At 43.1% G+C, this 15276-nt stretch overlaps 1 protein-coding gene across 9 annotated transcripts in view; it reads left to right on the forward strand.

Moving 5' to 3' along the window:
- AKAP6 (A-kinase anchoring protein 6) overlaps nt 1-15276 on the forward strand; it is a 1180609-nt gene that overhangs the window by 748418 nt on the left and 416915 nt on the right. For all 9 annotated transcript variants that reach the window (XM_029598925.1, XM_029598924.1, XM_029598922.1 and 6 more), the window contains one exon: nt 14918-15038. In XM_029598925.1, the coding sequence (XP_029454785.1) occupies nt 14918-15038 (121 nt within the window). The remainder of the gene's footprint in view (nt 1-14917; nt 15039-15276) is intronic.

Consider the following 15276-nt stretch of genomic DNA (forward strand, 5'->3'; position numbering starts at 1 on the left):
TACTGATTCTCTTCCATCAAATGCAGCAAGACTGATCATCATCCATTAAACTGATCCAGACATTACCAATCACTGCAACGTTCTACTTCTTGTTAAACTTCTATCTTTCTTCTTACTCTACTCCCAGTTAGAATCATCCCTGTTTTATTGTAACTTATTTTATTTTTCTTTGCACTTGTTATAATTTTGTAATGTATACTCTCATGTTATAGTTATGTACGTTATAATGTATTGCTCACCCCTTGTTTTATGTAAACCGACATGATACGAACTTCTGTGAATGCCGGTATAGAAAACCACAAATAAATAAATAAATAAGTAAATAAATCCATGCTGGCTGTGTCCCATTAAAACATGTCTGTCTATATGTTCTATGATTTTGTTCTTCATAATCAATTCCACAATTTTTCCAGGCACTGAAGTCAGGCTTACTAGTCTGTAGTTACCCCGATCACCTCTGGAGCCCTTTTTAAATATCAGGATTACATTGGACACCTTCCAGAGTTTAGGTAAAATGGATATTTATAATGATAGGTAACAAATTACTTGTAATAGGTCTGAAATTTTATTTTTTAGTTCTTTCAGCACCCTAGGGTGTTAAGTTACCCTTTGCCCCGGTAAGTTAAATCACCTCGGGGGGGGGGGGGGGGGGGACAAGATTGAAAAGGTGTATTTTATAGAGTACACAAAATTACCTCAAGGAAGGTGGGGAGAACACGATTGGAAAGGTGCACTTCATTGTACTTCATGGAGCACACAAAATTTCCAAAGGTGTTCTTTACAGTGAGCACTGTTATCTAAACTGCTTATATGTCCATGTCTCCTCTGGATCCCCTTCTTACCATATTGATGGATTTAAAGGGAGCAGGAGCGATCCCCATTTGCTCCTGCCTTGCAGAAGCTGTTTCTTAATGTGGTGACGGGCAATCGGAGCAGTCGGCATAAGAAATGCTTAGAGGATTGCATGTACTGTATTCATATATTCAGCGGAATAAACGTTCCAATGAATATACTTGCTTAAAGTTATACTTTAACCCTGGAGCACTGGATGGCCGGCGCCATCTATAAAAATGGCACAGGCCATCCAGTGCTCTTACCATGTAACAGGGGCCGGCCAATGGCACGGATACCCTGTCACATGGTAAGGGCAAAGGGCCATCGGTGCCATTTTGATTAGTGGTAGCCGACGGCCCGGGAGCGGGAGATCGCTCCCGGGACCCCCACTGGACCACCAGGTACCTGTAAAAAGTTTTTTGGGGGGTCGGGAGGGTGGGGGAAGCAAAGGGATTAGTTTTAAAGGGTCGGGGTGGGTTTAGGGGTTATTTTTGTGTGCCGTTTTTCCCGTCCTCCCCCAAAACAATAAGAGAACCCCCACGATCAATATCATGGGGTTTTCCTATCGTTTCTGGGGAGCCCCCGATTTCTGACGATTTTGAAAATATCGTACGATTCACATCCCTACTACACAGCACGCTTCCAGTATTGTTACCTAAGTAACGCTGGAAGCAAATGCTGGAATCGCTTAGCATAGCGATCCTGGCAGATCAAGAGGGGAAATTTTCAAGGTAACCAGGTGGATGGGAAGATGCCTGGCTGGGAGAAGAGGTGAGTAGATGTTTGGGGGTGTGCAGAATGGATAACGTTACGGGGGGGGGGGGGGGGGCTGGAGGCCCGGATTGGCCATGCTCATCTTCTTGCATTTTAGTGTGCTTTTTAAAGATTGAGGCCCATTTTCTTTTTGGTGGTGGTGGTAGGGGGGTGGGGGACTGGCATTGGACTGAGAGGCCCACAACTTGGTGCCATTTTTTTTTTAAGGTGTGCTGCTTACCCAGTTATCTCTGAAGATATCCGGTAAGTAGCTGGTTATCTGGTCACATAATGCAGATGAAAGGCATTTCTTGCAATGGAAGGATTTTTTTTTTTTTTTTTAGCAAGGGAAAACCAGAGGTAGGTTTGGGGAAGAGGCTCTTCAAGTTGGAAGAGCATCTGCCACCTGCTCCCACTGTAATCTCTATTGATAAATGGTCTAGATATGGAAACAATGTGTGGATGTTGCTAGCAGAAATTTTTTTAAGGGTTATAAGTCGTGGGGATAATTGCACAGAATAGCAGTTACTACCTTTAAGAGGAGCATGGGGGTAGCCTGCATGGCACAGCATGGTAGATACTATTACCATAGGAAGCTTGCTGGGCAGACTAGATGGACCATTTTGTCCTTTTCTGTCATCATTATTAAGTAAATTTGCTGATGATACAAAATTATTCAAAGTTGTTAAATCACAACAGAATTGTGAGAAATTACAAGAAGACCTTGCTAGACTGGAAGACAGGGCATACAAATGGCAGATGAAATTCAATGTGGTAAGTGTAAAGTGATGCATGTAGGGAAGAGCAACCCCATTTATGGTCTGGGATACTGCTTGGCGGACATAAGGGAAAGAAGCTCAAGACTGCTTCTATGGGCAAGTCCATAATCAAAGTACATCAAACTGCACTGTCTGAATTTTCATGAAGGCTCATCACCCATTAAAAATGTTGCTAGTAGAAAATGTTTATGGATTATCATAAGGCTTGTGGATAACTGCACGGAACAGCAGTTATTACCCTTAAGAGAAACATGGGGGTACTCTGCATGGCATGGCAAATACTACTACCATAAGAAGCTTGCTGGGCAGACTGGATACACTATTTGGTCCTTTTCTGCCATCATTACTATGTTACTATGTAAATTATAGCTACACAATGCAATGCTCCAGTTTGGGAGTCACCACCCAGGAAAAGGATCTAGGTGTCATCATGGATAATGTGTTGAAATCCTCTGCTCAGTGTGCAGCAGCAGTTAAGAAAGCAAACAGAATACTAGACATTATTAGGAAAGGAATGGAGAATAAAACAGAGAATATTATAATGTCTCTGTATCACTCCATGGTGCAACAACTACTTGAGTATTGTGTGCAGTTCTGGTCACCACATCTCATAGCAGAATTAGAATAGGTACAGAGAAGGGCAACCAAAATGATAAAGGTGATGGAATGATTCCCCTATGAGGAAAGGCTAAAAAGGTTAGGGCTCTTCAGTTTGGAGAAGAGACAGATGAGGGGGATATGATAGAGGCTTATAAAATAATGAGTGGCGTGGAATGGGTAAACACAAATTGTTTACTTTTTCAAAAAGTACAATGATGAGATGACATTCAATAAAGTTACATTCAAGATAAATAGGAGAAAATATTTTTTTACTCAACTCATAATTATCTCTGGAATTCATTGCTAGAGAATGTGGTGAAAGATGTTATTGTAGCTGGGTTTAAAAAAAGATTTAGACAAGTCCATAAACCATTATTAAGATGGACTTAGAGAAATCTACTACTTATCGCTGGGATAAGCAACAAAATCTATCAACCTTTTGGATTCCTGCCAGGTACTTGTGACCTGGATTGGCCATTGTTGGAAATAGGATACTGGGCTTGATAGACCTGTGGTTTGACCCAGTAAAGCAAATCTTGAGGTCAATATTCAAAAGTAATTTAGATGGATAATTTAAAAGTTATCTGTCTAAATGGCAAAACTGGCATATTCAGCCAGTTATCCAGCTAAATTCTAGCCAGATAACTAATTATCTGGCTAAAATTTAGCTGTATAAGTAGAGGGCGTTCCAGGGTCAGGCAGGAAGTGTTATGGGGAGGAGCAGCATTAGCCAGATAAATTATCCACCTAACTCTGGTCAGGCCACAGACCTGTCCTAAAGTTAGCCAGATAAACGTATCCGGCTATTTTAGGTTAGCCGGACATATTTAGTGGTCGACCTCTCCGCTGAATTATACCTTGCTAGTTAGCCGGATAAAGTTATCTAGCTAACTAGCTGAGCCCCACAGCAGCTGAAAATGGACCCCTCAATGTTCCTATTTTCTTATGGTGCAGGGGCAGGATAAGGCTGAGTCAGGAGTGGGTGGCATCAGCAGGTCATGGGTATTAGGAGTAAAGCACCCAAAAGCAGCACAGCATTCCTCCCTGATTCCTCCTGAGCAGTATCTGCAGCAGATAATTGGAGAAAGTACTGTTTCAACTGAATCATATGAGGGCTTCTAGACTCAGCAGATTTAGACCTTCTAGTAGCTCAAGAGGCTTTGGGAAGCCTACTTACTAGTGTGCTGTTATTTAGTGAGCAGCTACGAGAGGGAGAAATTGATACTGCTGGGAAAAAGAGCACCAACCAGGAAGGAGAAGGTAGTGGAGAGTGTATGAAATGCCTATGGAATTTTTCCTTTCAGTCCACTCTTAGCCCCAGCAGTTGCACCCAAGTATCCAGAGAGACTGAGGGAGGTGTAGAGGCATTTTAGTGTTAAGGAGGACCAACATTTTGTAGAATGTTGTAAGGCCATCAGTAGAGGAAAGATACTTGACCATCTTACAAACAGTGACATGCAGCATCATTAAAAAAGAACACCTGTTAGCACCAGTTTCAGAGGAGGCTACCAGTATAGCCTGAGTATTCTGCCTGCCACTCAAAGCAGCAGCAGCAGCAGCAGCAGTAGCAGCAGCAGGAAAGTCATAGAAAAGGGAAAGAGTCTCAAGTTCCCTTGTCTTCTTCCTCCAGTATGGTGATGGGCAGCATTTTGTAGAATGCATTCATTGATATATGACTACAAGAGATGCTGATGATACAAGTCCTAAAATGTTCCAAGGATGCCATGGAAGATCTCATTTCCATGAGAGCCACTCTAGGTGAGGTCATCCGTATAGAAGTTAGAGGATTTATGGCTAAACAGGGACTGGCATCAGTGATGTTCCTATTCATGGATTCCTTGTAGCAGCAGGAGCAAGATAGGCTGAAACCCTTCACTAAAAAGAATACTTAACATGTTAGCCATGCTGTGTGACCCAAGGATGAAAGGGAATATTGTCTTCCAATCCAAAAGGAGATGCTGGTGGCTAGTGTGCAGAACAGGAGCACCAGAAGCAGAGGGACGGTGAGGATGCAGCACAGGAAACAATGGACACTCCATAGTGTACTGTTAGCCAGAGCACCACACTGCTAACTATCACTTCCTTCCCCACCTCTATCCACTAACCCCAACACTCCCCCTCCCCTGTGGCCATCACAGAACAGGTTCTTCTGATACAGGCTTAGCCATAGTGGTTGGCAAAAGAAGAGATTATCCTCCCTCAGTGGAAATATCAGTCACACGCTATATCACAGAGCCCATCAAGGGCATCACCACAGATCTGTTGGTATTTTGAGCACACAAGCCCATGGTCTGGCCAGAACTTGCCAAGGTTGTCCATTTACTACCCACCAACCAACATGCCTAGTGTACGGGTATTCTCGGTGAAAGGGGGCACTATAAGTCCATACTGTTTATGGCTAGTGTTAGAGTTGGTAGAAAAATATTTTTTTCTTAAAATAAATCTCACTTTATTGGGTTTACTGAGTATACAGCTAAAGAGAATCAATGCCCATAGTTATGTATGTATTTTACTTGATCGGGCTCTTTCCTCCCAGTTATTAGACTCGCCATTAACTATGGAATATGTTTATCATTAGTTTATTTGTTAATTGTTCTTAATTGGTTCTTAATTTATTCTTAATTGATATTTTTTATGTACACCTGAATTCTTATTGACTGTAAAGCTTGTTGCTGATTTATTGTTTATTGTAAACCGAGGTGATGTTATTAACGTGCCGCGGTATATAAAAAATCATGAAATAAATAAATAAATAAATAAATATGGCCCTCAACACCTTGCTGTACTATTGTTAGTTGCCACTCTTGCTGTTGCTGCCCAGCCCATTCCTCATGCCCTGCTTCTCTCCTGGCTAAGTTCTTTGCTATATTGTTCTGCCATTGTTATTGCCCAGCCTGCTATTAGTCTCATGGTCCCTGTGAGGATTCTTGCTACTGCAGATTCCATTTTGCCCCTCTCATTAGTTTAGTTTATTAGAGTTTTTTATATACTGTAATTTCAAGTTAATATCAGAGTGATTTCGTGGTACCTTGGGGTATTTATGCCAGAGTGCTCACTGCCTTACATCTCACTCTGTTGATACCACTATGCTGGGAACAAAATATCCCATCAATAATAGTTGGTTCCTGCTGGACCAATACAGAAAGTGAAGCATCTACACTATATAGCCAGTAGAAAACTGGCTGAACTGCAATCCCCAGGAGAGAGAATAACTTTTTCTGGAGAAGCAATGTCCTGTAACCCTTGGGGTACTGGTTCAAGACTAGCCAATGCCTTACACTGGCAAGGCTAAATCCTTCCTGACATCCATATTGAACAGTCTAAAAACCAATAACTAGACCAGAGATAAGAGACCATCATCTGAAAATGTTCAATTCCTTTGTAAGGAGAGATCTTATACCTAATGTCTGGAACCAAATATTAGGGATGTGCAGGCAAAATGTTTTCGTTGAAATGTAGATACGTTGAAGGTGAGGGTCGATTCCGTTCAATATGAAAGTATGGAGAAATCCATAAGTTGTGGATCTGTCCATACGTTTCCCGGTTCCCTAAATAAAAATTTAAACCCCCCACCCTCCTTAATCCCCCCCAAGACTTACCAAAACTCCCTGGTGGTCCAGCGGGGAGTCAGGAAACCATCCCTGCATTCCTTTGCGATTTCCTCACAGCGCCGATAGCCTGTGTCACAGGGGCTGCCTGTTCCGTTGGTCAGCCACTGTCACATGGTCACGGCGCCATCTTGTGCTTCTACCACGTGACAGGTAGGTCATGTGGCAGGAGGTTGCTCCGGGACCCCCGCTGGACCCAACCGGAACTTTTGGCCAGCTTGGGGGGGGCCTCCTGCCCCCCCCAAGCTGGCCAAAAGTTCCGGTTGGGTCCAGCGGGGGTCTGGGAGCAGAGGCGCGGAGGAGCACGTGACGCCGACGTCACGTGCTCCTCCGCGCCTCTGCTCCCGGACCCCCGTTGGACCCAATCGGAACTTTTGGCCAGCTTGGGGGGGTCAGGAGGCCCCCCCAAGCTGGCCAAAAGTTCCGGTTCGGTCCAGCGGGGGTCCCGGAGCGACCTCCTGCCACATGACCTACCTGTCACATGGTAGAAGCTCAAGATGGCGCCGTGACCATGTGACAGTGGCTGACCAACGGAACAGGCAGCCCCTGTGACACAGGCTATCGGCGCTGTGAGGAAATCGCAAAGGAATGCAGGGATGGTTTCCTGACTCCCCGCTGGACCACCAGGGAGTTTTGGTAAGTCTTGGGGGGGTCAGGAGGGTGAGGGGTTTAAGTGTTTATTTAGGTTCAACGTATTCAACATAGCTATGTTGAATAAGTTGGAAGTCGCGATGCGTTGCGCATCAAACCTTTTTTTTCTCTTTTAAAAATATAAGTTGCATTTTACATATGCGTTCAAAACGAATGCACACCCCTACCAAATATGTTCTGCTTGTGAAGCCAGGTAAGAGCCCCTTGAATCCAAAGAGTTTTTGGCTAATTTCCTTCTTTGCTACTTCCACAAATTTTATGAGCACATCATTTTGATTCAGCTATCAGTCATTTTGGAAAAGCAATTCATAACCAAACATGCTGGCTTTCAGCTTAGTAAGTCATACATTGGTCAGGTACTGAATCTCACTCACTATGTTAAAGATGACTTTGAGAAATGCCAAATCTGTGGCATCATGTCATTGTCCTTTCGGCTGCATATGACACTGTTAATCATCAAATGCTGTTTTGATGGAGAACTAGCAACTAGTCTATGTGTTCAAAACATTTATGAAAAACTGCACAGTTGTTAGAAAATGCAACCATTAGCATTAAACAGGCTACCACAAGGAACTACATTGTCTTTACTCTTCTTTAACATGTACATGAATGAGCCACCAAATCATGAAAGCACTCGCAACTGTACTTACACTGAAGACTCAGCGATAACAGTGCAAGCAGCAGATTTTGTCCAGATATAGCATACTTTTAACAGCTGCATTAGTTAGGGTAACCAGCTTGTGGTAGCTCAAGCAGTCAGTGGGTTCGATACAGTCAGAGGAAACCACAATTAGACTCTGACTGTGCTTCAGTGCTCTTTATTTACAGTGGTAGTAAATTCAAACAAAATGGCAGCAAATGAAAAGGAAACACTTCAGCAGTTCACCACTTCAAAACAGACAGCAAACGACAGCAAAACTCTTCAGAAGTTTCCCTGTTAGCCTCAGGTACTTTACAGTCTTTACACAGAGAAAATCTCCACACAGAGAAAAGTCTTTAACCAACCTTTAGACGTAAGTGGAATTCCATCAGCTCCCCGGGGCCTGTCTAATCCTTCATCCTCTAAGGAAGGGCTCTTCCCTTTACCCAGGTTTCCCTGCAGCTTAAGGGGGGATTGGGCAGGATAGCTGTGTCCAGGCCTTTAAAGTAGACTGAGGTAGTTTCCCTCATATACCCTCCCCCTCATCTCAGCCTTGCCAGGATGAATGTTTGCCTGTACAAGGGACACCTCTCTTGACTGGAAATCTGCATTCACATTCTCCTTTCCTGCCCTGGGTCGGAACTTGAAGTTGAAAGGCTGCAGGGCCAGGAATCTCTGCATCACTCTTGCATTGGATTCCTTGTTCCTATTGATCCATAAGAGTGGATGATGTCCATTATGAGCTTATACTGCCACCCCAGTAGGTAGTAATACAAGGCCTCTAAGGCCCACCTTAAACACCAAGACCTCCTTCTCAACAATTGAGTACCATCTCTCATGTGGAATCAGCTTCTGGTTGATGTATGCCACAAAATATTCTTGGAATAATTTTTAATTTTTGAATGACCATCATAGTTATAGCACATGGTACATTGCTAAATGTACCCTTCTGAAAAACTGGGGGATAATTGAAAAAAACCTCCTATGTCCTAATAGTTATAATCATCAATCATTCATTTTGTGAAAAAGATGCACTTAGCTATATGTGCTGAAGTGTTAAAATTGGTACTGGGAGATCTGTGCTATAACCATGATGAAAGGTGAAGGAAGAATAGATTTGTACCATGTTCTCTCTACCTAGCTGCAATCAAGCTAGGAAGAGAGTAAACTGCCCACCAAAACCCACAAACCTCACTCTGAGTTACTAGTGCCCCCTATTACAGTGGTATAAATAGTTAACGTTTTGGTGAGCCTCTATAGAGGTATTCTCTCTCTTTCTCTCTGTCTGAAAAAAGGTAAAGTTAAATTCCACGTTACATTATCACATGCAGTGTTAACCAGCCCTCATTTCCATTAACTCCTCCTACTTGAATAGAAATTGCATAGGCATTTCACAATGTGGTATTTAGTGCAGGCATTAGGGCCCTACCACATTTTGATAAATGACCCACCATAGTCAGATAAGTCTAAAAGTCACTACTTATCCGGCTGTCTGATTTAGCCAAGTAAGTAGCAATTTTTTTAGACTTATCCAGCTATCTGACACAGCTGATTAAGTAGCAGCTTAAAACGTTTCTGTCTAATTGATGGCTTTGCAGCTACTTAGCCAGATAACTCAGAATTTATCTGGATAAGTGCAAAAATGTATTGATGCGTTTTGTACATGCGTTTTATGTTTCTGGTTACATTGATGTTTATTTATAACCATACAGGTTTGTACATGCCCATAAACACACATATATGGGCGCACTTACACATATTTGAAAGTTATCTTCCTAATGGTCGAAGTAGTTACGTGAGAGGATTCTTCAAAATATTGAAATGATTATTTGAACATTTTGAATGAGAAAAAAAATTAGTAAAAAGAGGAATACTTTGTTCTAATTACCGATTCAAGTATCAGACCTGATAAAAAAATAACTAAATTACTTGAAAGGTAACCAAAAATCATGATGCTTCCTCTTTTCAGTCAAATATGTATTTCATGTGTTATTTAAAGTTTCTTAATGCTCCTTCTATTTTCCATTGCCACAGTTATGAGCAGGGGCGGCTCAAGGCATCCTGCTGCCTGAGTGAGGCAAGGGACGAGATGGCACTCCTCCCCCACCTCCGACACCCAAAATGGCATAAACTCACAAAAAGATTTATTTATTCTTGGATTTATTAAACCAGCTTTTAATTTACTCAAGAACTCTAGGGCAATACATAACAATCTGGAGCTGGTTGGCAACCCTACCCATATCTGATTTCTGTTCCTCAGGCAAAAAGAGTATGGAGGTCAAACAGGGGGAAGGAATAATGAAGACAGATGGAGTGGTGGGGAAGGCCAAATATCCCCCCTCAGACTGACATGGATTAGTGGGGGTGGACACACTTTCTCTCTCCCCTTGACCTCAGCAATCTGTCCATTCCCCACCATCACTCCAGTGCTGACCTTAGAAATGTAGAAATACACATTCTCTAGATATAGAAATGCTGTAAGTATAGAATAAAAAGACATTTTTTTTCATTTTCTATCAATCATGTATCCCTGGATGACACATCATCACCAGCAAAATTTAGCCAAAAAATCTCCAACACTAAATTTCAAATTTTGTCTAAATAACTAAGAAATAGAGTATATCCCTGAGTGTATGTATACCTTGGCCTGACATTAACTGTATCTGGCAACTTGGCTGTAAGACATTATGGGCCAGATTTTCTAACCTATGTGCAGGCGTAGGTTTGTGCATGTAATCCGGTGCGCACAAATCTGCGCTCGATTTTATAACATGCGTGCACAGCCGTGCGCATGTTATAAAATCCAGGGTCAGCGCACAAGGGGGTGCACACTTGTGCACGCCAAGCCCTAAGGGAGCCCCGATGATTTTCCCCATTCCCTCTGAGGCCGCTCTGAAATCGGAGGGCCCCACAGCCCTACCTAAATCCCCCCCTACCTTTATTATTTAAGTTGCGCCTGCCTCCAGGCAGGCGTAGGTTGTGCGCACCGGCCTAGCAGGTCTTCAGAGGCCTCTGGCCACACCCACGCCCCGCCCACGCCCTGCCCCTTTTTTCAAGCCCCAGGACATGCGCGCGTCCCAGGGCTTGCGTGCATCGCCAAGCCTATGCAAAATAGGCTTGGCTCATGCAGGAGCAGGTTTTCGGGGTTACACACGTAATATACGCGCGTAACTCTTTGAAAATCCGCACCTATAAGAAAAGTCCTAAGGACTCTAAAAGCAATAAAGAAATCCCTGACCAGTTTTAGCCACCCAACAAAACATTTTTAAAAATCATTTGACAGCATTATATCAACAATTTAAAAAAATGGATGCAAGATCTTTTTCAGATGATATTTAACACCTCATAGATTACACAAATATACCCACAGGTGCCAATTAACTGTTGGAGTCAAATACAGAATAGAGAGACAATAATGCATAAATAGAAATGTGCAGACCAAAACTGAACTGGAAACCACAGCAAGCCAAACAATGTATACAGTGCAACATTACAATTCCTCATAAAACATCAAACAATAAAATCAAGAAATTTAAATCATGACTCATAATTGAACAACAATACTGATAAAATAATAAATATTCCATAACATCTGATGAACAGAACATCTAATTTAAAAATATGATAAATTTCCTAAAACAAAATAGCAGAAACATGAAATAACTGCAATAATTAAAACTAATAAGGATTAAAACATTTCTCCATATCTGGGATCTTTTGATTTCCAGTCACCCTGAGATTGCTGTGGATTGGGGAAAGGGGGGAGGCACAAACTTACATATGTTCATTCTCAAACACACTCCCTCTTCTCATACACCTTCCCTCTCTCTCTCTCTCTCTCTCTCTCACACACACACACACACACACACACACACATATTATGTATATGTGTGTGTATGAGTCTGTGTGTGAAACATAGGCCTCCTCTCTCTCTCACACACACACATGCATACAGGTTGCACTGTCTTACACACACACATACACCCACACACACACAGACTCTCAGGGGCCTCCCCATCTCTTCAGGCAATGGTGGGATGGGGTCTGCCACGGCCCTATTGGGTCTCTCTTCAGGTTGCGATGGAATAGGTATTGCTGATGATGCCCAAGGCACCCCTCAGCTCATGGTGACCAGGGCAACTGCCAAACTCACCAGTCATGGTCATTCCCTTCACTGAGATCTCTCTCTCTCTCTTTATTCACTCTCACCCCCCCCCCCCCCTCCCGACTGGTCTCTCTGTCTCTCCAGTCACTGTCACCTTCACTGCATTCAGTCACTGTCACCCACCCTCCCAGACCAATCTATCTCTCTCTCCAGTTAATGTCACCCCCTCCCCAGACTAGTTTTTCTCTCTCTCTGGTCACTGTGTCACCCCCCTCTCCTAGACCACTCTTTCTCTCTCTCTCTCTAGTCAATGTGTCACTCCCCTCCCCTCCCCCAGACCAGTCTCTTTCTTTCTTCAGGCACTGTCAACCCCTCCCTCTAGATCAGTCTTGCTCTTTCTCTCTTCGGTCACTGTCACCCTCTTCCTCCAGACCTCTCTCTTTTGCTATGAGCCGGAGTGCATTTGGCCACTTCAGACTCGAGGGGGGAACTTGTCACCACAGAACTGCTGCTGCTGCCTTCCATGAGGTTTCAGCTCCACTCCCTGCCCTGCCCTGGTACAGCCTCCTGTCCATGTCCTGCAATGCTGCTACTGCCTTGACAAGTCTTGTCTCGTTTCTTTGGATCCAGTCTCCCTTTCACTTCCTCAGCACCTGGTCCCAAACGGTCACTGTCTCTCTGAGACTCCCTCGGCTATGACCCTTCTAAGACATCTGCCTGCCCACCGCCCTCCCCTCCTGCGGGCCACTGAGCAACAGAGGGGAGAGGAAGAACCTGGGGAGACTGATAAATCAAATGTAGCAACTTGCAGGCCAATGCAATACTGTGCACTCGGGCTAGCGCACAGGTAAACGTAAGATTGGGCACACATTTTGGACATGCTAAACTAACGCCGGATTCAAAAATGGGATTAGCGTATCCAAAATGAGCATTCAAAAAAGCATGTAGCTAATAGTGCTCATCACATGTAAATGCCATGTAGATGAGGCTATTAGCTCTTACCCTGATGCTGAAAATTACCACTCAACTAATGCACTCTTTATAATGCAGCAAATTTAACGCCAGCCCCAGAACTGGCATTAAGTCAAACCGTGAGCTAAGGCCAGGTTAGCTGAACGGCGATCTTTTGCTTCCTCTGCAAAGGGCAGTGCTTGGCTCGATTCCCATTACAAAAAGAAGAGCAGCAGAGGGCAGTGATACTATGACTACTACATCCCTGGGAAAGGCCCTAAGGCAGATGTGTAAAAATAGCTGTGAAACAAGTGGTAAAAAAACGAACCAAAACAGACAGATTTTTCCTCAAGTACCAAAGATTATCTTGAGATAATTTCAGCATAAAGGCAAGCTGAGAAGTTAGCCAAGCTAAGGCAGCTTTAAAAGCGAATCAGCAGACAGTTAATGAGCAGTGGGATAAAATGGACACTTGTATTGAGCATCCATTTTCCTAACCCGCAAAGCCATATCTCCTGGGTGCCTGATGCCAAGGACTCTCTAGGGATACACAATTAATCCCTAGAGTGTCCTTTTTAGCGTGGCACCTCATTAACATATTGCATTGCATGCCCAGGAGAGGTGGATGGGCAAGAAATTGGGAAAATGGATGCTCAATACGAGCACCTGTTTTCTACACCCTTTTATTGCATCGGCCCCTTAGTCTTTAAATTTAATAATTTGCTAAGTGCTTACTTTAACTTATGATCCTGCGGGGATGGCAAACTAGTTGTGTGAAGAACCAGCAGAGGGACCACTGCCAGGCCGCAGCTTTTCATCATCCCTGCTGTTAATTGAGTGTAGGATGCAAAAACAGGGATCTGGCCCTTCCTTCCAGAGGGTCATCCCTATTTCAGGAACTGATCCAAAATAGCAAAAACAATTATTCAATCTTCTCAAAAACTCTTAATCCCAAAAAACCTGCTCAAATGTCTAAGCCTTGAGGACCTAATCAAAACTCTCCTCCTACACACTCTCTTACACTCTGATATTCCAGATTTGTCTCCTCACTTCACCATTAACCCTCTAACTCTCTGCACATACTAATGAGATCCATCCCAAAAAGAGGATAGCCCAAAATCTTGGGAGGGCTCAGAATATGCAAAAGGCCCACATCAAAAATCCCAAATTAAATCCTGGGAAAAATATTTATGTGAGTTCTTATCTCCACCACAGATATGTTGTTCATTTCCCAAAGTTTTATTTAAAAAAATAAAGCTGAGCCCCCACCGGCACAAAAAATAATCCTTCCTGAACTTTCTGCAATTTTTCTCCCCAGCCATCTTCCCCTCCCCAACCTTCATAACCTTTTGTGAAATTTTCTTCCTGGAACAGGTTGGATTCCCATTCACTCCTATCCATTGATACTGTACTTGTAAATTATGCCAGCAGACCGCGTTCAATGCCATGTTAACTCTTTGCTGTACAAAATGGCATTGGTCTGGGCCTGGGCCTGACTAGCACCATTTTGTTATATGATAACATTTAACACTAGCTCGGGACTTGGTCTGCTGTCACCTTTTACAAGTGCAGCACAAATGGGGAAGGAGCAACCAGGGATCAATCCTCCCCCCTAAAGAAAGTTTTGCCAAAGGGCTAAGTTGTTCCAGTGAGGGTGGGAGAGAAGGGCCAGGAACATGTTTTGTTTATTCCCTACAGACTAACATTTTTGTTTTATTTTGGATTTTCATTTAATTTTTTGTTTGTTTCATTTTAAATAAATGAAAAGAAATGAAGCAAACAAAAAACAAAATAATAACATATCCGTGGATACCCCTATCAGGCTGAGTTTGGTCATGTCATCTACAATGCTGCAGGGTTGAAATTCTCATTTTTATTCCTGCAGCGGGTGGAATGTGGAGTATCCTATCTACAAGCATATCTTTAGAGGAAATATATTAACAGAGGATTCTAACAACACAGTGTAAATGTATAAAATTGTTCTTTGTTGTCGTAGCCTCCTGGATTTTGAGTCAGACTATCAGGAGCTCTGGGATTGGCTGATTGACATGGAATCCATAGTGATGGACAGCCATGGCCTGATGATGTCAGAGGAGCAGCAGCAGCATCTTTACAAGGTTAGAGTTCTTGTTTACTGCCTTTCCTGAGCTCTTGAAGATCTGATTAGGCTGACATGCCTTCCTCTTACTGGATAGTGCCATATTCACTGCATGTATTATGGTGTCTTTTAGCATTCTGTTTCCTGTCCACAACCTCATTTCCAACCCTACTATGCTGAAAGGCTGTGCAAACATCATAATTGCAAGAAAGTTCCCTTTATCACATCCTATTTGTCATTAAAATTCCATAGAAGGG

Source organism: Rhinatrema bivittatum, chromosome 4 (genome assembly GCF_901001135.1).
Source record: "Rhinatrema bivittatum chromosome 4, aRhiBiv1.1, whole genome shotgun sequence".
NCBI lineage: Eukaryota > Metazoa > Chordata > Amphibia > Gymnophiona > Rhinatrematidae > Rhinatrema > Rhinatrema bivittatum.